The sequence below is a fragment of the Schistocerca cancellata genome, chromosome 4 (genome assembly GCF_023864275.1).
Source record: "Schistocerca cancellata isolate TAMUIC-IGC-003103 chromosome 4, iqSchCanc2.1, whole genome shotgun sequence".
Taxonomy (NCBI): domain Eukaryota; kingdom Metazoa; phylum Arthropoda; class Insecta; order Orthoptera; family Acrididae; genus Schistocerca; species Schistocerca cancellata.
The window spans coordinates 731,696,524-731,721,453 of record NC_064629.1 but is presented as its reverse complement, the minus strand read 5'-3'; the positions used below and the strand labels follow the sequence as shown (position 1 = coordinate 731,721,453).

The 24,930-nt window shown below is 43.3% G+C and overlaps 1 protein-coding gene across 1 annotated transcript in view; it reads left to right on the top strand.

Annotated features, from left to right (window-relative positions):
* Window positions 1-24,930, top strand: part of LOC126183826 (NACHT and WD repeat domain-containing protein 2) — a 293,040-nt gene that overhangs the window by 38,488 nt on the left and 229,622 nt on the right. The window contains 4 exon segments of the mRNA XM_049926082.1: window positions 12,399-12,602; window positions 15,762-15,906; window positions 22,601-22,826; window positions 22,908-23,106. Of these exon segments, the coding sequence (XP_049782039.1) occupies window positions 12,399-12,602; window positions 15,762-15,906; window positions 22,601-22,826; window positions 22,908-23,106 (774 nt within the window).

Genomic DNA, 24,930 nt, shown 5'->3' with positions numbered 1-24,930 from the left:
TTGATAATAAAAAGTTGTGTGGCCTCATGACCACGAGACAAGCAAAACTTATCCGATTTTGCGGAAAAAATTAATATTTGGGTCAACATTTGTGAAACTCTAATTCCTCTCTCTCAAACACCACACTACGGGGAAAGAGGGAGAGTTTTAGTTTTAGCGAATCAAAATTTACGAAGTAAATATGTATTTTTTATTTATCCGTAACTATTTTCCATGCAAAAATGAGAACATGGATTTTCTTGAATTACAGCGCCAACTACCAAGAATCGAAACATATGTTTAAGACAAATGTACATAGTTTTTTTTAATGTAGAATCTGATTCTGCAGTAAAAATGAGGGTTCCCATTTGAAATTTTAAAGTTGCCTCCCGCCCCACCCCCTGGGGGCCGGGGGGGGGGGGGTAATTTTAGCAACAGCAGATGTCCCCCTCGAAAATAATCAACTTTGGATTCTACACATTTTTTCATGTGAAGCTTATTTTTCAAGTAATTCTGGTTTGTCAACTTAAAATTTACGCCCTGTATAAAGTCATTCACAATAGTAAAATCCCAAACGTAATACCACAGTTACCATATACAAAGAGACTTGCGAGGGAACCTGTATGCAAGTAGCAATCGACCACTGGTTCTTTGATTGTCGTATTGCCGATGTCTCCAAAATCATTTCTCCTGCTCTGCAATAGGAGCACTGATGACGTATGTTAAATACTTACCTGAAGTCTGTAAGTGAGGAGGTGGAAAAGAGGAAGTGAATAAATAAGTACACAGTTCTGCTTAAGGACCAGTTTATTTATTGGTGGACTATGTGATGAAATTTTGCAGAAACCACCAGCCCAGTACGTACGTTCTCGCCACAGCCAACCACGTGCAGTTTCGCCTCAGGGGTCGCACTAAGCACAATACACGTAAGGCCTAGCACCTGCTTACGGGTAAGTAATTAATATACGGTGATAGAAAAAAAATCCCAGCACCAAGAAATAGTTGTGCGAGATTAAGAAAAGTTGGTAGGCGTGTTTCTACATCGAGACAGCCCTCAGGGCTCGCACTAAGCGCAATACACGTAAGGCCTAGCACCTGCTTACGGGTAAGTAATTAATATACAGTGATAGAAAAAAATCCCAGCACCAAGAAGTAGTTGTGCGAGATTAAGAAAAGTTGGTAGGCATGTTTCTACGAGTACATCTGAAAAATGATGCCTATTCAAATTTCGCGCGAGTCGCATAAGGGCGGTGGTATTAGCACCGCTGTGAGGAGGCAAATCAGTTTTTTTTTTTCTTTTAAATACGGGATGTGACGGTTGTAAGTGTTAGTTACTTATGAGATTGGTTGTAGTGAGCTGATGTTAGTGAAGAATGCCTTTGAGGCGACGAAAACCCCATTATCGGCAGCTCACTGAGTTTGTATGTAATCATGTGATAGGGCTACGAGAAGCTGGATGTTCGTTCTACGATATTGCCAATAGACTTGGCAGGAATGTAGCCACTGTACATGCTTGCTGGCAGTAGTGGTCACGGGAAGGTACTGTAGCAAGAGGACCGGTCTCTGGACGGCTACGTGGCACTTCTGAGAGACAAGACCGTTGTGTTTGGCGTATGACTTAACGCATCATACTGCGTCTACAGCAGCCATTCGAGCAGCAACTGGCACACCACAGTCACACGACGAATTGTTACATATCGGTTATTTCAAGGAAAGCTCCGAGCCAGACGCCCTGACCCCAAATAACGGCCAATTGCTTTAGTGATGTGAAGCGAGATCTCAATGGAGGGCAGAGTGGAGGTCTGTTGTGTTTTCTGATGAAAGCCAGTTCTACCTCGGTGTGTTGGTCAGAAGGAGGCCCGCGACTGGCCTAGACATGCTGGACCTACACTTGGAGTTATGTTATAGTCTAGGGTGCAATTTTGTATGACGGCAGGAGAACTGTAGTGGTTATCCCACACAGCCTGGCTGCAAATACACTCCTGGAAATTGAAATAAGAACACCGTGAATTCATTGTCCCAGGAAGGGGAAACTTTATTGACACATTCCTGGGGTCAGATACATCACATGATCACACTGACAGAACCACAGGCACATAGACACAGGCAACAGAGCATGCACAATGTCGGCATTAGTACAGTGTATATCCACCTTTCGCAGCAATGCAGGCTGCTATTCTCCCATGGAGACGATCGTAGAGATGCTGGATGTAGTCCTGTGGAACGGCTTGCCATGCCATTTCCACCTGGCGCCTCAGTTGGACCAGCGTTCGTGCTGGACGTGCAGACCGCGTGAGACGACGCTTCATCCAGTCCCAAACATGCTCAATGGGGGACAGATCCGGAGATCTTGCTGGCCAGGGTAGTTGACTTACACCTTCTAGAGCACGTTGGGTGGCACGGGATACATGCGGACGTGCATTGTCCTGTTGGAACAGCAAGTTCCCTTGCCGGTCTAGGAATGGTAGAACGATGGGTTCGATGACGGTTTGGATGTACCGTGCACTATTCAGTGTCCCCTCGACGATCACCAGTGGTGTACGGCCAGTGTAGGAGATCGCTCCCCACACCATGATGCCGGGTGTTGGCCCTGTGTGCCTCGGTCGTATGCAGTCCTGATTGTGGCGCTCACCTGCACGGCGCCAAACATGCATACGACCATCATTGGCACCAAGGCAGAAGCGACTCTCATCGCTGAAGACGACACGCCTCCATTCATCCCTCCATTCACGCCTGTCGCGACACCACTGGAGGCGGACTGCACGATGTTGGGGCGTGAGCGGAAGACGGCCTAACGGTGTGCGGGACCGTAGCCCAGCTTCATGGAGACGGTTGCGAATGGTCCTCGCCGATACCCCAGGAGCAACAGTGTCCCTAATTTGCTGGGAAGTGGCGGTGCGGTCCCCTACGGCACTGCGTAGGATCCTACGGTCTTGGCGTGCATCCGTGCGTCGCTGCGGTCCGGTCCCAGGTCGACGGGCACGTGCACCTTCCGCCGACCACTGGCGACAACATCGATGTACTGTGGAGACCTCACGCCCCACGTGTTGAGCAATTCGGCGGTACGTCCACCCGGCCTCCCGCATGCCCACTGTACGCCCTCGCTCAAAGTCTGTCAACTGCACATACGGTTCACGTCCACGCTGTCGCGGCATGCTACCAGTGTTAAAGACTGCGATGGAGCTCCGTATGCCACGGCAAACTGGCTGACACTGACGGCGGCGGTGCACAAATGCTGCGCAGCTAGCGCCATTCGACGGCCAACACCGCGGTTCCTGGTGTGTCCGCTGTGCCGTGCGTGTGATCATTGCTTGTACAGCCCTCTCGCAGTGTCCGGAGCAAGTATGGTGGGTCTGACACACCGGTGTCAATGTGTTCTTTTTTCCATTTCCAGGAGTGTATGTACGTCAATCTGGTGACTCAACCTGTTGTGTTGCCATTGATATACAGCATTCCAGGGGGTGTTTTCCAACAGGATAACGCTCGCCCACATACCACTCTTGTAACCCAACATGCTTTATAGAGTGTCGACATGTTTCCTTGACCTGCTCAGTCACCAAATCTGCCTCCAATCGAGAACATATGGAACATCATCGGGCGACAGCTACAATACTATCCACACCAGCACAACCGGAACTGTATGGACTGACCAAGTGCAACAAGCATGGAACTCTATACCAATGCATCCATTTCTGCATGCTTACGTTCAACATTCTGGCTGTTAAACCAGTTATTAGTGTACTAGCATTTTACATTTGTAGTAGCTTTTTCTGGCACAGCTGTTAAGCTTTGACCTTGCAACATTAATTACTTAAATGTGTTACCTAGACAAACCTATTCCCGAAATTTCAGTACTCCATATCAATTATTTCTTGGTGTTGGGATATTTTTTCATCACTTTACATCGTCTATGCTGCACTTGAAGAACAGGTGAAATAATTTTGGAGGCTTCAGCAATACGGTGGTTAAAGCGCCAGCAGTCGATTGATTCTTGCATCCAGAGGCCATGTGAGCCTCTTTATATATGGTAAAATTCCAGTCGTCCAATAAATAAAGTGATGCGCACACAGAGGCCGGAAAGTGAACTCACTTCCTGGTATTCATACTTCCAGCAGATGTAGTTCAGCTGTGGTTGTTCACCGGGAGGCCCACCTGTTGTCTGGTTGCATCAGCAGGGCCCAACAGACACGGCGCTGAGTTGGCAGCTCTCAGGTTCTCGCCGTAGCTGATACCAAGAAGAGCGTTGGAGACCTGGGCTGTCTCTCAGCTGGCACCGGCATGTTGCACCAGCATGGTATTGCTGTACTGAGTCCTCCCCACAAGCAGCTAAGCATGAAAATTTTAACTTTCAACCAAAGTTGCTCATCGTCTGTTATCGATAATTGTCCTGTCACCATCATATACGGGCCAAATATCTCACGAAATAAGCGTCAAACGAAAAAACTACAAAGAACGAAACTCCTCTATCTTGAAGGGGGAAACCAGATGTCGTTATGGTTGCCCGCTAGATGGCGCTGCCATAGGTCAAACGAATATCAACTGCGTTTTTTAAAAAATAGGAACCCCCATTTTTTATTACATATTCGTGTAGCACATAAAGAAATATGAATGTTTTTGTTGGACCACTTTTTTCGCTTTGTGATAGATGGCGCTGTAATAGTCACAAATGTATAAGTACGTGGTATCACGTAACATTCCGCCAGTGTGGACGGTATTTGCTTCGTGATACATTAGCCGTGTTAAAATGCACCGTTTACCAGTTGCGGAAAAGGTCGATATCGTGTTGATGTATGGCTATTGTGATCAAAATGCCAAACTGGTCGGTATCCTGGACGGCATCATCCAAGTGTCCGAACCGTTTGCCTGATAATTACTTTATTTAAGGAAACAGGAAGTGTTCAGCCACATGTGAAACGTCAACCACGGCCTGAAACAAATGATGATGCCCAAGTAGGTGTTTTAGCTGCTGTCGCGGCTAATCCGTACATCAGTAGCAGACAAATTGCGCGAGAATCGGGAATCTCAAAAACGTGCTATGCTAGAATGCTACATCAACATCGATTGCACCCGTACCATATTTCTATGCAGCAGGAATTGCATGTCGACGACTTTGAACGTCGTGTACAGTTCTGCCACTGGGCACAAGGGAAATTACGGGAGGATGACAGATTTTTTGCACGCGTTCTATTTAGCGACGAAGCGTCATCCGCCAACAGCGGTAACGTAAATCGGCATAATATGCACTATTGGGCAACGGAAAATCCACGATGGCTGCGGCAAGTGGAACATCAGAGACCTTGCCGGGTTAATGTATGGTGCGGCATTATGGGGGGAAGGATAATTGGCCCCCATTTTATCGATGGCAATCTAAATGGTGCAATGCATGCCGATTTCCTACGTAATGTTCTACCGATGTTACTACAAGATGTTTCACTGCATGACAGAATGGCGATGTACTTCGAACATGATGGGTGTCTGGCACATAGCTCGCGTGCGGTTGAAGCGGTACTGAATAGCATATTTCATGACAGGTGGATTGGTCGTCGAAGCACCATACCATGGCCCGCACGTTCACCGGATCTGACGTCCCCGGATTTCTTTCTGTGGGGAAAGTTGAAGGATATTTGCTATCGTGATCCACCGACAACGCCTGGCAACATGCGTCATCGCATTGTCAATGCATTTGCGAACATTACGGAAGGCGAACTACTAGCTGTTGAGAGGAATGTCGTTACACGTATTGCCAAATGCATTGAGGTTGACGGACATCATTTTGAGCATTTATTGCATTAATGTGGTATTTACAGGTAATCACGCTGTAACAGCATGCGTTCTCAGAAATGATAAGTTCACAAAGGTACAAGTCTCACATTGGAACAACCGAAATAAAATGTTCAAACGTACCTACGTTCTGTATTTTAATTTGAAAAACCTACCTGTTACCAACTGCTCGTCTAAAATTGTGAGCCATATGTTTGTGACTATTACAGCGCCATCTATCACAAAGCGAAAAACGTGGACCAACTAAAACATTCATATTTCTTTATGTACTACATGAATATGTAATAAAAATGGGGGTTCCTATTTAAAAAAACGCAGTTGATATCCGTTTGACCTATGGCAGCGCCACCTAGCGGGCCAACCATAGCGCCATCTGGTTTTCCCCTTCAAGCTAGACAAGTTTCGTTCTTTGTAGTTTTTTCGTTTGACGCTTATTTCGTGAGATATTTGGCCTGATCACGATCAATGGACCACCCTGTATATGTATACATACGTTTGTCAGGTAGACCTGTGAAGGTTGGAAGTATCTCCAAATTCCTTTCCCAGATTAATACCTCATAAATACAGCCGGCAGGAGGTAGATTAGCAGCATTCGATGAGTGGCCTCTTGCTACTAAGCAGTGACCGATCAGATAAGTAAAGGGAGGTTCTTTTACACCAGTAATGGTGATGCAACACAATGTTTCCATTGTGGTGGTGGTTTGAAGCATTGGCATGAAAAGGATGATTTACGGACAGCACACACTCTATGTTTCTCCAGATGTATGTTTCTGATTCATGCAAAGGGGACTGAATTTATGGATACTATCTATTGAACGAAAAATGCGATAATTACAGCAAATGATGTGTCATATATTAAACTTGAGGCAGATATTCTAAACAAAGCAGTGTCACCTGAGAAACACATGACTGAGGGTACTAGTCTATGTAAAATTTTCTTTCAGGACGAGATGAAGTCAGTATTCCACCCATGTGGAAACGTTTCTGTCTGCGCATAATATGCACTATCCAATCCCTCCTGTGTTGCATTTTGGGAGCCTATGGCATCTACAGTTAGAGTATCCGTTCAACATAATTAAGACAGTATGAGCAAACATTCATTGTGCTTGGAAAGTGTATGATGTCTCACGGTAAATGGTAAGCAGTTTCATTTATTTCCAAGACATAGAATCAGATTCTGTCTTTTGATATGTTACATCTATCATTGTCAGCGTGTTTGATCGCATGTTTATGAACTGTTCCTTTTGTTCTGCAGTTTAAGTGATGTATCGTAATAAAGCGTATTATTCCTTGCTTTCCTAACAGCGTGTATGGTGTAGTTGAGTACAGCTTTTCTTATCACTTACGCAATCGATATTGTTCTAAAATGCATCTGCACAGAGTGACTACCCAATTCACTTGTCTAGATACCGCTGCAACATAAACGTTACATTTTCCGTCGTGTTTTATAATATTATGATATAATATCGTAACTTCATAGTTGTGGAAAATAACACAGCTCTAACGCTTTTAGATAGCCTTGCCACCATAGTTCTTACTTTTAACTAGTGTATTGTACATAGCCTTCAGTAGGCCTGTTTTATTTGTAATAATAGCAATAATTGTTAATCAGCAGCATCACTTATATTTTTTATAGTGACTAACAAAATGCATTTCGTTTATCCCTCCTAAATTGGTACTTGAGAACAATTTAAATGTGAAAATATTCAATCTGAGCGTGTGTTTTTAGTTACTTCAAGCGCAGGCCTGATTAGTAACATTCAGACTGTCTATTTTTTTTTCGTGCTTGTCTGTTTAGCGTAATATTTTAGCTGACACATATTTTTCTACAGTTATAGGCCTGGTAAGGTTGGCTTTATGACACTGAATTCTTAGGCCCAACTTCTAAAATGTCACCTGTTATTAGACATGGAACACTAGCACTAAAGTATATACTTCAGAATTTTGGGCGCTAATTTGGTGAATATGTGTATATGTGAAATTTAACTTGGCTTTCTCTTACACTGCAGACGTATTTTTGCAGTATTGTGACTTCACATTAATTGATTTGAATATTATACCGCTTTTTCATGTTTTTACCACAACTAGGCTCTCGATAATTGATTTTTTGCGCTTTGTACATGTTTTGCAGACCTTTTAGAACGCTTTAAAATCTTAGATACTGAAAATAATTAATTTATAACTCTGTTGTGTTTTTTTTAACAGTGAAGCTACCTGCCAGTGACAGTGAGAATTACTCATCGGTCAAAGAACCAATTATCCACTTTTCTACAGTGCGTCCACCTACTGGTGGCAGTAATAACATCAAAGAAATTTTGGTACAAAGATCGAAATTAACTCGTTTTCTATAGTGCAACCATTTGCTCGTGACAGAAGCAGATAGAATTGAAGAAACTAATTTATTTTACAAAATAAGCTCACAGGCCTTCAAGGTAACCTCCATTGGTGCTTATGACAGCTCCCCAATGTTTTGGCAACGTGTGTATTCCAGATAGGTCACCTTCATTGTTGAGCTGTCTGATTACACATGTCACCTTATAGGAAGCTACATCAGCTGTATCAAAACGTTTTACACGGATTTGTTCCTTCAAACTGGAGAAAAAAGGTCTGGTGGGTTCATAAGGACTGTATGGTGCCTGGGGAAGTATTTCCCACCCATATGTAGTAGTTACAATGTTTTACTATGTTACATGCGTGATCTTGCATTATTGTGCAAAATGAGAGCAGCAGTTGCAAACATGTCAGATCTTCTTTGACGAATTTTTGGATGCAAAGCGTTTTGGAGAATCAAATTCTAGTACGGTACATGTCTGTTACAGACTTCCCCTGGGGCACTGTATTTGTAGCTATGATTCAGTTCGTGTCATATGCAAAGATCATCATCAGTTTCACGTTTGATTGTTGATGGCGGAATTTTTTCGTGCGTGGGGAGTCAGAAGTTTTCCATTGTGACTACTGAGACTTCAGTTATGATTCAAAGTCTTGTATTCAGGTTTCATCAAATGCAACACTCTTTTCCAGAAATTATTCTGCTTCTGTTGGATAACTTCGAAGGAATTCTCTTGTGATTGTTTTGCGAGCTGCTTTCTGCTCTGCACTCAGATCATGCAGAATCCATCTGGCAACAACGTTTCTCATGTTTCTGTAAACTGAAGTGACAGACATTGTGGTCTCATATGCGATTTCCTCACCTGTTTTTCGTCCATTCCCTCTCAAAATGTCGTTAACAATGACGTGAAACATGTAGTCTATTGCAGTTGATGCCCATCCATTTCTTGGGTTGTCCTCAGTGCTTGTCCAACCTTAGAGAGCCTCTACTCAACCTCAATGGAAACGAGCAGACCATCGTGATAGTGTGCTACGGTCGACTACACTATTTCCACACACCTCTCTCAAAGCATTGTAAATTACTGCTGGGTTCTTTCCACGTAGGGGTTCGATTTTGATGTAGGAGTACCGGTTACTACGTATAAGCCGACCTGAATCGGTTTCAGCTTCCATTTTAAGACTGAATAACTCATGAGTGGACGGCACGTAAGCCGAAGAACCACAGGAGATTCTGAGCAGATGGCAAGAATACATAGAATTTCTGTGTATCGTGGATTAAATATCAGGCGGTATCAAGGATGAGGAGGAGGAATATGTGCCAGAAGATGGAAAGTGGTGCAGCATTTTGGGAACAGAAGTATAAAAGGCGCTGAAGGAGATGAAGAAACGAAAGGCGTTGCCAACAGAAGCGTTGAAGAGTTTGGAAACAGGGGAAGGGAGGAAATCTGTCCCTGTAATTAGATATTCAACAAAGGGGAATGGCTTGATGACTTTTTTGCAACGGTAATGATACCTGTTGAGAAAAAGAGAAATACCGAAAAATATGAAGAACGTAGTGTACCAGCCTTATTTGTCCTGCAGTTAAAGTATTACTGAGAGTGCTGAGTAAAAGGCTGTCTGGCAAGTTGGATGTATCGATTGGGGAGGAACTCTTCGTATCTATAAGGAGAAAAGTAACAAGAGATGCTATTGGCGTGTAAAGAATCAAAGAGGAAAGATGTATTGAGAAAGGTCGAGAAAGTTACGTTGTTTTTATTGATTTGGAAAAAGCTTTCGACGGGGTTTAATCGAACGACCTGATGAATATTTCGAAGAGGAAAGGAGTGGATTGGAAGGACATATGTTTGGCTCAGGATCTAGATTTACAACAGAGAATAAGCATAAGGAGTGTAAATGAAATGTTAGAAGAAAGCAAAACTGGAAGGGGCGTTAGACAAGGTTTAACTTATACCTGGAAGAGATTATTGCGAAAGGTTTAGATGGGAAAAGATGAGTATGTATTGGTGGAAAGAGAACAGATTATATAAGATTTGCTGATGACGTGGAATTAGTGGCAGAAAGGGAACGAACTGTAAATGAAATGCTAAAAGGTCTGAACGAGATTGTGTGGAGCATGGGACGACAATCAATATAGCAAAAATAAAGAGTATGGTGATCGGAACAGGAAGCAGGCTCGCAGATATTAAGACAGAACAAGTTATTATTAGCCAAACGAGAGCATTTAAATACACTACTGCCCATTAAAATTGCTACACCACGGAGATGACGTGTTACAGACGCGAAATTTAACCGACAGGAAGAAGATGCTGTGATATGCAAATGATTAGCTTTGCAGAACATTCACGCAAGGTTGGCGCCGGTGGCGACACCTACAACGTCCTGACATGAGGGAAGTTTCCAATAGATTTCTCATACACAAACAGCAGTTGACCGGCGTTTCCTGGTGAAGCGCTGTTGTGATGCCTCGTGTAAGGAGGAGAAATGCGTACCATCACGTTTCCGACTTTGATAAAGGTCGGATCGTAGCCTGTCACAATTGCGGTTTATCGTATCGTGACATTGCTGCTCGCGTTGGTCGAGATCCAATGACTGTTAGCAGAATACGGCATCGGTGGGTTCAGGATGGTAATACGGAACGCCGTGCTGGATCCCAACGACCTCGTATCACTAGCAGTAGATATGACAGGCATCTTATCCGCATGGCTGTAACGGATCGTGCAGCCACGTCCCGATCCCTGAGTCAACAGACAGGGATGTTTGCAAGACAACAACCATCTGCACGTATAGTTCGACGACGTTTGCAGCAGCATGGACTATCAGCTCGGAGACCATGGCTACGTTTACCCTTGACGCTGCATCACAGACAGGAGCGCCTGCGATGATGTACTCAACGACAAACCTGGGTGCACGAATGGCAAAACGCCACTTTTTCGGATGAATCCAGGTTCTGTTTACAGCATCATGATGGTCGCATCCGTGTTTGGCGACATCGCGGTGAACGCACATTGGAAGCGTGTATTCGTCATCGCCACACTGGCGTATCACCCGGCCAGTGTATCACACGTCTCGGTCAACTCGTGTTCGCATTGACGGCACTTTGAACAGTGGACGTTACATTTCAGATGTGTTACGACCCGTGGCTCTACCCTTCGTTCGATCCCTGCGATACCGTACATTTCAGCAGGATAATGCACGACCGCATGTTGCGGGTCCTGTACGGGCCTTTCTGGATACATAAAATGTTCGACTGCTGCCCTGGCCAGCACATTCTCCAGATCTCTCACCAATCGTAAACGTCTGGTCAATGGAGGCCGAGCAACTGGCTCGTCACAATACGCCCGTCACTACTCTTGATGATCACCGAGCGAGGTGGCGCAGTGGTTAGCACACTGGACTCGCATTCGGGAGGACGACGGTTCAATCCCGTCTCCGGCCATCCTGATTTAGGTTTTCCGTGATTTCCCTAAATCGCTTCAGGCAAATGCCGGGATGGTTCCTTTGAAAGGGCACGGCCGATTTCCTTCCCCATCCTTCCCTCACCCGAGCTTGCGCTCCGTCTCTAATGACCTCGTTGTCGACGGGACGTTAAACACTAATATCCTCCTCCTCCACTACTCTTGATGAACTGTGGTTTGGTGTTGAAGCTGCATGGGCAGCTGTGCCTGTACACGCCATCCAAGCTCTGTTTGACTCAATGCCCAGGCGCATCAAGGCCGTTATTAGGGCAAGAGGTGGTTGTTCTGGGTACTGATTCCTCAGGATCTATGCACCCAAACTGCGTGAAAATGTAATCACATGTGAGTTCTAGTATAATATATTTGTCCAATGAATACCCTTTTATCATCTGCATTTCTTCTTGGTGTAGCAATTTTAATGGCCAGTAGTGTATATAGCCAGCGAGTTGCTGGAGAACCTTCAGTTTAACGTGGTCTCCGCCTGCATTGCAAGTTGAAATTTTTTGCGTATGAAAATCGTCGTCAGAGGTAAAATAAGCGATACATGGCAGGAAAAGAACTTTGGACCAACCGAAAAATGAACGCAGGGCCTTTGGATATGCAGCCTTACGGTTACCCTTTTAAACACTAATCCACGCTCAGATTTTCCTATGCCGGAAAAATAGTTCTAATATTGCGGCCTCATCCTCTTGACCACATTTCCCCATGCCCTTGCTGCAGCCATAAAGTATGGATTCGAGTCTCGCTGTTTACAGTTGGTCGACAAAACTCACGCTTACGGAAACATGAGAATCTTAGGTGAGAAGTATGGACAGTGTAGCATTTCTTTTTTTGAGACGTGCGTTTGTGTGCAAGGTGTTCCTGGGCCAGAAGTACGGCTACCGGCCGATCCCGACGTACATCATCTCCTCGGAGCTGCAGATGCTGCGGGACGAGCTGGCCAACACGGGGAACGACGTGTCGCTATTGGACACGTGGTACCGCAAGGACAGCAACGCCGTGCCGCCGGTCTCCGTGCTGCAGCCCATCTCTTCCATACTCATCAACTTCAACAACAAGGTCAACAACCTGCTCATTCTCCTCCTGACGAAAGCTGGCTGCCAGTGCTGTTTCTCAATTCATACAACAAATACGTTAAATTACTCGGATGCAATACAGGAACTACACTGTTCTCCGTGCACGCAATGTGTTTTTTAGTTGAGGTTTTATTTTTTGTAGCAGAATATCCATTTATTACAAATAAAACAGAAATATAAAATGAAGCATACTGGCAGATTAAAACTGTGTGCCCAACCAGGGCTTGTACGTAGGACCTTTGCCTTTCGTGAGCAAGTGCTTTAGCAACTGAGCTACCCAAGAACGAGTCAGAACCCATCCTTACAGCTTTCCTTCCGCCCGGCCATCATCTTCTACTTGCCGAACTTCAGGCTTGAGACCTGGCCGGCACACAATTTCAGTCTGCCAAGATGTTTCATGTCAGCACTGCAGAGTGAAAATTCGTTCTAGAGAAATATCTAATGCTCTAAAAATGTTTTGCATCACTATAATGATTTACATTTTTTTGTAATCGGAAAATCCAAACAAGCAGTTCTTTAGAGCGTGGCGTGTCCCCATTCGTTAACGGGACAATGTGCATTCAATCTGTACACGATCGTGTTCAAAGTCTTGGATATCGGAAGGATTCTTCAACATATCTTTTTGACGCAACGAAGTAATTAACATTGACCCAGTGGGGACTAACTGAAAATAACTGATCTATTTGGCTAAACAGGAAGTGGGTTGTTGAACGTAGTGAGAATAATGAGGCCCCAAGTAATTGCCGTAAGCGGAATAAACAGTGTTTAAACTGAATCATTTTTATCATTACTGAACAGTCGTTGAACATAGCTCCCTATTATTATAGGATGTAGAGCACAGAATGGTTGGAGGCACGCGGTTTTATGGGCTATCTACCAGTGTGCTTGATAAACGAACACCTTCACTATTTCAATTGCCGTAAACTTGAGTGAACATTTATGAACTGAATTTTACATGGTGCGAGAGAAGGCAGTTGTCAGGTCTTGGATTTTTATCCTGTTGTAAATTCATGCCCTTTCATATTTACTAAAGTGCAGTTGAAACTACAGATTTATTTTCAAGTTTGTAAAGACTCAGTCACACTTTTCGCTACAATTATCAGCAGGGTGAAGCCCGGCGGTGTGTGGTGTGTACGATTTCTAAGCGTCTGATCGCCGGTGACATGTCCAAATTGCAATAATAATTGGCAGATTTTCGTGACATCTGAAACACCGTTTTGAAATGGAGAGCGTGTGTGGCTGATAGCCAGTGAGTAAAGACCTTATAGTGCCATGAAAGATTCAAATGTGTGTGAATTCCTAAGAGACCAAACTGCACAGGTCATCGGTCTCTAGACTTACACACTGCTTAAACTAACTTATACTAAGAACAACGCACACGCACATGCCTGAGGGAGGACTCGAACCTCCGGCGGGAGGGGCCGCGCAGTCCGTGACGTGACGCCTCAAACCGCACGGCCACTCCGCACGGCGCCATGAAACGTAATGCCTCCAAATTTTTATATGAAAATTCTCAAACCTTTCTAAATAAAACAAATTTTATTAACACTCTGCGCATTATTTTTCGTGGCTACATATTTACAGCCCCTGCCGCTAGAGGGCTCCGAATTGTAGCTTGTAACATGGCGGTGGGTAACGTAACTATGTCGATGCGTGAGAAACAGCGTACTGTAATCAAGTTTCGAATTCAAAGAGTTCGTCCACACACGGAGCACCCTTTTATTCAGCATGGCAATGCTACAGCACACACGAGTGCTGCAACATCTTCAACAATCCGACGCCTATAGTTCACAGTCATCCATCATCCTCCATACAGTCCCGATTGGCCCCATCCGCTTTTCATCTGTTTCCAAAACTTAAAGAACATCTTCGAGGACTAAACTTTGACAGTGATGAAGCGGTGCAAGCAGAGGTGAGGTTGTGGCTCTGTCAACAAAGCCAAACATTGTACAATGATGCTATCAACGAAGTGGTTTCTCGTTGGGAGAAATGTGACGACGTCGAGAAATAAATATGTAGACATGAAGAAGAAAAATGTAAACTGTTAATAACGTTTGTTTTATTTAAAAAGCTTTAAAAAGTTCGGAGGATTACTTATCAGCGCGCCCTCTTAGGCATGTTACATGAGAATCTTGGACGGATGGAAACAAAACAAATGGCAATTGCGATACACACTACTCGAATCTATACGTTACAGTAACTAAAATGCGAGACTACACCCACTATATACAAAAATACGTAAGGAATGTAAGGAAAAAATCGTGAAGATAAACTTAGGTGTTGAGGTGGATCGTGAGTAGATAGAGGATGAGGAGTCTGATGGGTGGGCAGGACCGTAGTATCAAGAGGAGAAGGGATGGGGGAGATGAAAAGGGAAGAGTGAAGGGGGAGCCCTGATGTGGAGTTATTGGAATCTAGTTTGCAGATAGTGTAGGATATGTGGAGATGTTCGATGTGGGTGAGGGTGGGTGGGAATTTGATGAGATGGTAAAGGATCCACGTGAGGGAGGGTAAACGGTTGTGGAAAGCAAGGTGGAATGCGTGAGTTCAAGGATTTGTAGGTACTCATAAAAATTAGTAGGAGCTAATACCCATGAAAAATTTGCATAGGAGAGGATGGGTCCTATCAGGATTTGTAGGAGAGAAGGACAGTGGATGGGTTTCCTCAAGTTCAGCCAGTTAGTATATTGCAAGCTTTCTGTGCGATAGTTATTAGGTGGCATTTTCCACGTTAATTACCGGTCGGAGGTTAGTCCAAGATATTTTAGTGTACTACTTAGCTGAATAGGACGGTTATAAATGTTGAGATAGAAGTGATGGAGGCCGAAGCTACGCGTGGTTCGTCTTAGAATTGTTGGCTGGGTTTTGAATGGGGCTGTTGGTTGCCTCAGAGTGTATACTGATTGATGTGGATTTTGAGGGATCGTTGGAATTTTTGGATTGTAGGGCAGAGGGCGAGGAAAGACGAAAAATTAATGCGGTAACCTCAATTTCGTGTTTTCACTGTACTAAGTTAGTATGACATTGCCCAAGTAATTCTGTTAAACAGTAAGTGGTAGCCAAAACGTGTAGAATCAGTATTATGTTTTCTCTAAAACACTGAAATGTGTACATGTGTGTGCGGGGTGTAATGTGTCCGCAGAGGGTGCCGAAGCTACAACAGCACGACCAGGCGCTGTGGTGGGACACTTTGGCCCGCATGCAGAAGCTGCTGCGCAAGGCGGCGCATGCGCTCTACAGTGCAGAGAAGATTGACAAGGATACCATGCACAACTACTTCATGTCTGGTTAGTACTGCTTGACGCCTATCATATTATTATTGGTATTGTTATTGGAATTACCATGCAGTGACGTTTCTTAACTTTGCCTGTAGAACGACCTAGGTGATCCAACGGCATTGTGAGGTCATGTAGTGCGTTACTGTGCAGCTTCACACTACTACGAGGGCAAACTGAAAAGTTTGTGGTCAGGCACCGATATCAGTGAAATTTCGTTTTTGGTACCAAATGGTATCGAATAGTTTCCCGAGTTTGAATTTAAATTTTTGTCTCTTGTTTCTTTTGGATCAGTATAGAAAGTGGTTGCGAGCTGACTGCTGTGGTTAGCTATTGGTGAGCATGTTTCCATTGTAGTGTTTCCGTGAAACTGAAGTCTTGCGGTGGCTAACGTGAAAGTACGGCGTGCCTGTATAAAGATGCTTTTAAACTCGGGAAAACTGCTGCTGAAATGCACTTAATGTTAAAGCAAGCCTTTGGAAACAACGCTTCAGGTCAAATCCATAATCACGACAAGTATAAGCGTTTCTAAAACTAACGAACATCGATTGATGATAACCTTGCCGGTTATACAACAATATATACAACAATAATCCACAACAGGAAAGCAATTTTCGCTCTAGATTGCTCGTATCAAAGGTACGGCAAGAAAAATAGGTACACCAAGGGAGGAATGAACGAGTGTAATAGTAGACTTATAAAAATAAATACGGTAACCATTAATTACTTTCTTATTGGTAATCATTAAAAGCCTATCGTAATTGATCGAGTTATTACGAGTAGCTCAGACAGCATTACAGTGTTCCCTGTAAATGTTATCAACTTACAACACATAGTGTAAAGTGGCAGATTGAACGAATGTAAAAAAAAAAAAAAAAAAAAAAAAAAAAAAAAAAAAAATAAAAGTGATTCAAATATCTGTGAGCACTATGGGACTTAACTTCTGAGGTCATCAGTCACCTAGAACTTAGAACTACTTAAACCTAACTAACCTAAGGACATCACACACATCCATGCCCGAGGCCGGATTCGAACCTGCGACCGTAGCGGTCGCGCGGTTCCAGACTGTAGCGCCTAGAACCGCTCAGCTACCCCGGCCGGCAACGAATGTCAATTTCGCTCCTTACATGAAAAATTTTGTATGTTTTAACAAGTAGATGAATGTGTCATCTGACACACTTCAGCAATAATTTGCCTATTAAAATTTACAGTAAGTAATTCAAAGGGATAACACCCGATTCGATGGTATTAATACACCGAACCCAAATCCTGCATGTCAATGAGTAAAATGTGAAAAAAGCTGCTGGAGGAAACGTTTTAGTTTGGGGGCAGACACGAGTTGCGTCGTCACGGCCCAAGTACAACGGGACGCTTTTAAAAAGGGGCTGGTGACCTATGGTGAAAGGGATAACGAACGCGCCAGGCGAAGCATCGAGGAAGCAGGTAGTGGGCCAGCGGGCTCAAAATGTCCAATTGGCTGGAATAAACTTGGAAGGAGTAGAAAGCGGAGAAATTTCGACGCAGTTTAAATTTAGGCCCTTTGCAATTTTCCACAAGATGAAAGGAACAATCCCATTGGTCTGAAAAATACTTGACATGAAACACGAAAGTATGCAGGTGGAGGACAGTTTGCTACGAAAGACACAAGACCGAAAACTTCGGGGACTCTCCTCTGAACCAGCTGCAAGTGTAGAACAAGGCGCAACACGCTCTGTACGACGCCAAAAGAGGAATTTTGTGTGAACATTGCGTTCGCTTCGGGTGACATTCAGCTAGAAATTAGCTGAAGAGTCGTTAAGCTCCAACAGCAGAGAAACGAAACAGCCTCATAGTTAATTGTTATTGTGAGAACTGAGAGGGCATTGTAGTATACATGCTGCTCCATCTATGCACGTGTATATCGCCATATTTCCAGACTGGGGATGAGTGCATGTTTTCTCGCCTAACGAGAAACATAGGACAGTTTCTGCTGATAAAAATCAGTAAAGATTTTGATTAACATTTCTTATAGGATTTTTAGAGGGCGAGAGCAGCCCTGCATCTGACAGCTCATCGCAGCTAAAGTAAATGCCGCTAGCAGAGGCGAAACTTGTTGGTTCACCAGCTTGCGTCCACTGTGAACTCGAGCAACCTTGAGTAATCTTTTGCTCATCTTGTCACAAAAACTAACCATCCTCTATAGACTTGATTGTCATCCTAAATAGTACCGAACTTAGAACCGAAATCGGATGATTTGTCGTAATATTGGACAACTTCAACTTGTAGAGAACCTTCTATTTAAATTTGGTATTGTTGTGTTCAGTGTAATTTCGGCTAAACAGGAAGTAATGCATTATCTTGACAACTGTCTTACCATTGTCATGTCACAACCTATGTAAATTAGTGTACTGTTTTGACAATAATTCTGAAATCAAACAAATTTTGTGCAGCTAAACACCAGTGTGCTCTGTCCAATAAGGGTCCACTCCTAACCCCAATCACTGATCCTCGAGACGCTAATGCACTCACAGGGTGTTTTTGATGATGTCTGACAATCGTGAAAAGGAGTGGAGTGTCAGAATAGTGTATGGTGTCACCAGTGCTCGCTTCTAGAAATGAACTGAAATTGTTACTATCCATTGTAGATTTGGACACCACCGTCTTTCTATTGGACGGTAGGTAGAATACCACAGCTTATGAATTGCGACAGCCCTACTGTGTGAACTGCGGATAGGGATAAACTGGGGTCCTTTGAACTGCAGATAGAGGATTGGTCATCAATTTAGCGTTACCCGGGAGACAGCCGAAGTTGTTTATTGATTGTCTCGCATATTCGCGACCGAAATAACAACTAAAAGGTCAGTCAACAATCACATAATTGACAAAAGTCAAATCGTCAAAAATAGGTCGTCCGTTTCCTTCTTCTTCAGTTCTTGGGACAAAAACTTGAAGCTTGAAGCTCCCGTAAAAAGGCTTCCTTCTCAACAGTTGGTCGCTTAGCACTGTTCCCACTCCTCATTTTCATGTAGGCCTATGTGTCTGCTTGCACTCCAAGAAGAAACCCCACAAGACGGCAGGCAGAAGGATAGGCAGGATAAAACGAAACGTTCAGTTTAGAATGGAAAGCTTCAGAACTTTTCATTGTATGCTTACAGGTGAGAGAGTGTTCGATGGATATATTTCGTCGAAAACGTAGTCGGTAAATTTTACTGTGCAGCTGTCTGTTTCAACACGTACTCCCCGTCTTCCTGTACCCAGTCGCCAGAGATAACTGGCATGAAATCACCAGTGAAGCACTCCATTGCCACATCTGGACTCAGTAACAAGAAGATTTTCAAGTAATATCTCTCTGGCGCGCTGCTGAACTGATCATTGGCAACTTCCGTGACTGAATCTGTTGGATTATTTGTGGTATTGATGGGCGATGATACCACATATAGAACATGTTGAGCTGAAATGTGGAATATCTGCATGAGTAGTGAGTAAATAAAACTAGGTGGATGAGCAGAACGACGTGTTTCTCGAACGAGAGTAAATAATTATCCGCAGATCACATTTTCGACAGCGAGAGTCGAGGGGAGATTATTGGATTAGTCGATAAGCCGATAAATCGGCTCTGTACGCAGTTTACATGGGAACATAGTGATGTGGAACCCGGTGTACGCAGTTCACATGCAACCTAGAATACCATTCGTATTTAACTTCTTTTTTTGTACCCAGGCATGGAGTCGCCCCCCTTCCCCTTCCCCCCACCCAATGTGTGGGGACCCATATAATTCACTAACTCTTGCTACGCGGCTAATCCGGCATTGCCACAAATACTGACTGTTACATACAAGTCGGCATCATTCGGAACACTTCGTGTCGCCTAGTCTCTATTTCAGAGACGCTAAAGATGTGATACTGTAGTTGCTGAACTGCTTGACGAAGGGTTGTCATGTTGTCTGTGTGAGCAAACGATTAATTTATTAATAACAGTAACTGCAATTTATTTGAATTTAAATACGGTATACAATACGTGACACTATCAAAAACGTGTACTAAATGCTTTGAATGTTATTTTTCTTCTGTGTTGTATCACAACAGCCTAGATTTAATTTCATTTTCCTTGCTACAAATATGTACTGCATTCGAGGATGACTGTCTCTACAATGCGCATTCACGAATCCGTGTTATTTCCGTGTCAAAATTAACACCATAGCAGCTAATCGGTTCGAGTCGCACATGCGCCTGAGTTGTCATTACTAGAAGACAAAATAAAACATTCCCTGTCTCACATCGCCGGCCAGTGTGGCCGAGCGGTTCTAGGCGCTACAGTCTGGAACCGCGCGACCGCTCCGCTCGCAGGTTCGAATCCTGCCTCGGGCATGGATGTGTGTGATGTCCTTAGGTTAGTTAGGTTTAAGTAGTTCTAAGTCTAGGGGATTGATGAAAAAATGGTTCAAATGGCTCTGAGCACTATGGGACTCAACTGCTGTGGTCATAAGTCCCGTAGAACTTAGAACTACTTAAACCTAACTAACCTAAGGACAGCACACAACACCCAGCCATCACGAGGCAGAGAAAATCCCTGACCCCGCCGGGAATCGAACCCGGGAACCCGGGCGTGGGAGGGGGACTGATGACCTCAGATGTTAATCCCATAGTGCTTAGAGCCATTTGAACCATTTTTTGTCTCACATCTTCTAATTTCGCAGTAGGCGTGCTACTTACCTCTTTACCCGCGATGTAAGCGACCAACTCTACTCAGCTCACGGCCGAATTCACTAACATCAATTAAAATTAGGTAAATTTTAAAATATTACTGTCTCTGTGATTATTTTTGTTTGTTACTGAGCAGGAAATAAAGCTCCCAACGTTGGTTGTCGTTTTTCCATTCGTCTGTTAGTTGCTAAATGCATTTTACTTCAAAATACGGCTGAGATCCGAGGGCCGGTTGAATACTTGATTTGGACTGCTTGCTGCTACAGTTAGACGACCACTGCTCTATGCGATTCTTTCTGCGTCAATGTTGTTGATTAACGAGTGTCGTTGCTTGCAACGTAAAAATGGTTCAAATGGCTCTGGGCACTATGGGACTTAACATCTGACGTCATCAGTCCCCTAGAACTTAGAACTACGTAAACCTAACTAACCTAAGGACATCACACACATCCATGCCCGAGGCAGGATTCGAACCTGCGACCGTAGCGGTGGTGCGATTCCAGACTGAAGCGCCTAGAACCGCTCGGCCACACCGGTCGGCTGCAACGTAAAACATTACACGAGATATCACTATGTACATCTCATGGCACTCGTTCCGTTCAGCAGCGAATGTAGCTGGATTTTGAACTTGGCTATAAGCTATCCCGAATGAAATTTTTTAATGACATATCCAAAGACTATTTTATTTGTAAAAGCTCGTATCAGAGCATCTGATCTGAATTCTGAAATTCAAAATTATTTTATTCCCCCAATACGCTTTATTGTTTCTTTGAGAAACTGTCTTCCATGTTGGATTTGGAGAACATGCTACGTCCACACAGCAGGGATTTGCCACGACTTAGGTGGTGAATGAGATAGTAAACTATTCCACTATTTTTCTTTAATTTTAACTCTTCCTTTACTTACTTGTAATTTATTTGGTATCATATTCGTTTAGAAACAAAGTTGTATTGTAATTAGGAAACAAAATTGTCCCACTGTTGTTATGCAGCCTAGAAGACAGGCTTTATTTGAATAGTAACGTAGAAAGTCAATATGTGGAATGAGTTTAAATAATATCTGAAAATTCATTTATGTCACTCATATTAAAAATCAGTTCTGTAAATTCTAAGCTCTGTTGCACGGTCCGATGAAAGTGACTTTTTTATATTGTGAAATTCACCGAGAAGTTTCCCTATTCTTCAAGAGACGGTCTTTATCTCTATAATGCTTTCTTCGTAAAACACTGTTCGTAATACTATTGATTCTCATTGCACAAGTTTGTGAAATCAGGCATGATCCAATTTGCATCATGATCTCCACTCTTTAGACGAATATAAAGACGACTTTCGCCGGCCGGTGTGGCCTTGCGGTTCTAGCGCTTCAATTTGGAACCGCGTGACCGCTACGGTCGCAGGTTCGAATCCTGCCTCGGGCATGGATGTGTGTGATGTCCTTAGGTTAGTTAGGTTTAATTAGTTCTAAGTTCTAGGCTACTGATGACCTCAGCAGTTAAGTCGCATAGTGCTCAGCGCCATTTGAAAGACGACTTTCCTAAATAACATATTAGAATTTACACAACTCTGATGGAAAATTCCGAGATTGGTGTGAATAATGTGTAAATACAGTGCATACCAATTTGGATAATGACTGTAAGGGAGCTAATAATTCATTATTCAATAAAAATTCCAATAATTTCACAAGTTTCTTAATATTTTATACCGTCTTGGTCCAAAGAAGTTTCCACTTTGTGGAGCGTTATGGAAGAATCATGGATAAAGTGATATTTGGAACACATTGGTGAAAGGCATTTCACCTTTACAGCATTTAGATGAAGACATTTTTCTCTATTTTCAGTATGTTTACAATGCCTTAAACGATCCCAAAACCAAATTTTACGCAAAATAAAATCAATCAGTGCACAGCCTTGCATTACTCTTTCAATAAGCACTTTTATATCATCACGACCAATTTTCTTAGTTGTAACAGAAACATTAATTATAAGAAACATCTAAGAACTAAGAATGAAATCTTTCGTTTTCAGTCACAGAAAGAGAAGTTATAAATGGAATCTTGAACGTTAAGAATACTAAAAATCATTGCCTGGCCTATGTGAGGTATATAAATAACATAAACTTACAAAATTTGAAGAAAGCTTCATTGTTCTTAGACATTCTAAACAGAAGTTTAGACAATGAGGCCTCGAGACTTTTGGCAAATCTCAGGGACGAACGTCTTCCAAATAAAATTGAGTCTACGAACTTACAACGGTAAGTAGTTTAACAGAAAGTCTTTAGCATGCTGATCATCTGCTGTAGCTTTGTGTTACTTACTAGTGAATATGTTTACAGATATACTGTCGAATGGATTGGACGTGAAGGGTTAGACACGGAAACACACGAGGAATATCTACAGCACTTTATTACGCATTTTTATAAAAATATCACCAAACTTGTGGATAGAGCAATGAGAAAAGAAGACTCAAGTGCTCAAGGACAGATCGTCACCGAAATATTACAGCATTTACATGCGTGTAATAATTCAGTGAAGGTAACATTTTAAATTATACTAGACATGTTTGATCGACTGTTTAAAACTAAATATTTTCGGAAAATATAACTGTTAATTTATCTTTGATTGTACGCTTCTTTATTTACATGGTTTCTACATTGTTTTATAAACTGTTTGTTATTAAGCTGAAAATTTAAGAAACTTACTGCGGTCTGCGGATGAAGAATGTCTCAAAGGCAAATTTACAATGCTGGAGGAAGTAGAGGGAACTGTTTCGTTCGTATTATTGACATCTGTTTGGCACTTTATCCATCAGTTTGTTTCATGCGTAAGTTACATGCACAATAGCTGTTAATGGACACTTTGCGTCGCATAGAACTCGAGAGAGCACCTTGGGAAAACAGCAGCAAATGTCTGTTTTCATTCACGTGAAAGGTTACTACTGGCTGTAGTTCACAGAAAAATTTGTTCCCGTCAACATTTGCCTTAACTTTCGTTTGACAATAAACTGAGAGACAATTTTGGTTATCATTAATCGCGTAACGCGTTTAAGAAGAAGCCGAACATACGGTAGAAAAGTACATTATGTAAGCTGATGAATACTTTTTAACTTGTAACTTCTGTAGAAACCTGAAAACGAGCTATGGTTTTCCACACGCTTTCCTCTACTGGTCAGTTTATGACTTCACGGTGAAACGAAACTCCACTGACAACATTTCTAAGATTGCTCAGTGATATTTTATGAGCATTTGTTGCCGCTGCGGGAACAGCTTACCATAGGTTCTGCGGCTCCTCCGTTGCATTCAGTGAAACTATACACGAGGTGCATAATGGCCAAATTTTCTGCAGTAAACCTATCCATACTACTGTGTGTCACTTAACCTGCAACTCAAACTGCTGGAAAAACAAACCCGACGCAGGTCGGAGCAGTGCTAAATGCAAGCTCAAGGGCGAAGAGTAAAGAAGGTATCACTGTTGAATAAAATGTTCTCGGGTTTCCAACCGCGTCAATTGCTTAAAACTACACGAGCTTTCGGCCAAGCACTCCTCGGCCATTGTCAAGTGATATGACTGCCAGTGGGCTGTTGGTGCGTCCTTGTATACGCTAGCTGCCGGTTGTGACGTCACTGGTGCCCGTGACATTGCCATATATGAGAATGTTTTGAGTCGGCGTTGGATGTGCCCTCTTCAACCGCGCGATCGCTGGATCCCACGCAGCGCTGAGCTGCAAGCCACCGTCTCTATTCAGGGCGTTTGCGGTAATTTTAATTTCAATAGCTTCCTTTATTAAACTGTCCCAGAAGCCGTTAGTGCCAGCCACGACAGAGGTATCGTCAAATTTTATGTGGTGACCGTTTTCTAACGCATGCTCAGCTAACGCAGATTTCACTGGATAGCGTAGGGGATAAAACCTCTCACGTTCTTTCCTGCTTTGTTCCACAGTGCGCACTGTTTGTCCGATGTACTTCTGGCCACACTCACAAGGTATTTTGTAGACTCCAGGTGTTCTGAGACCTACTGCGTCTTTAACTGGTCTCAGTAATTGACGGATTTTCGTTGGAGGCCTGAAGATTGATTGGATCTTGTGTCTTTTCAACAGGCGGCTTATCTTACCCGACACAGAGCCACAGAATGGCAGCAAAACAAGTTTCTTTTCCTGCTCTTCGTCGGTGGTCTTATTCTGATATTTCCCTGATCCATCGAACGCCGACTCAAAACATGCCCATATATGGCACTGTCACGGGCACCAGTGACGTCACAGTCGGCAGCTAGCGTATATAAGGGCGCACCAACAGCCCACTGGCAGTCATACCACTTGACAATGGCCGAGGAGTGCTTGGCCGAAAGCTCGTGTAGTTTTAA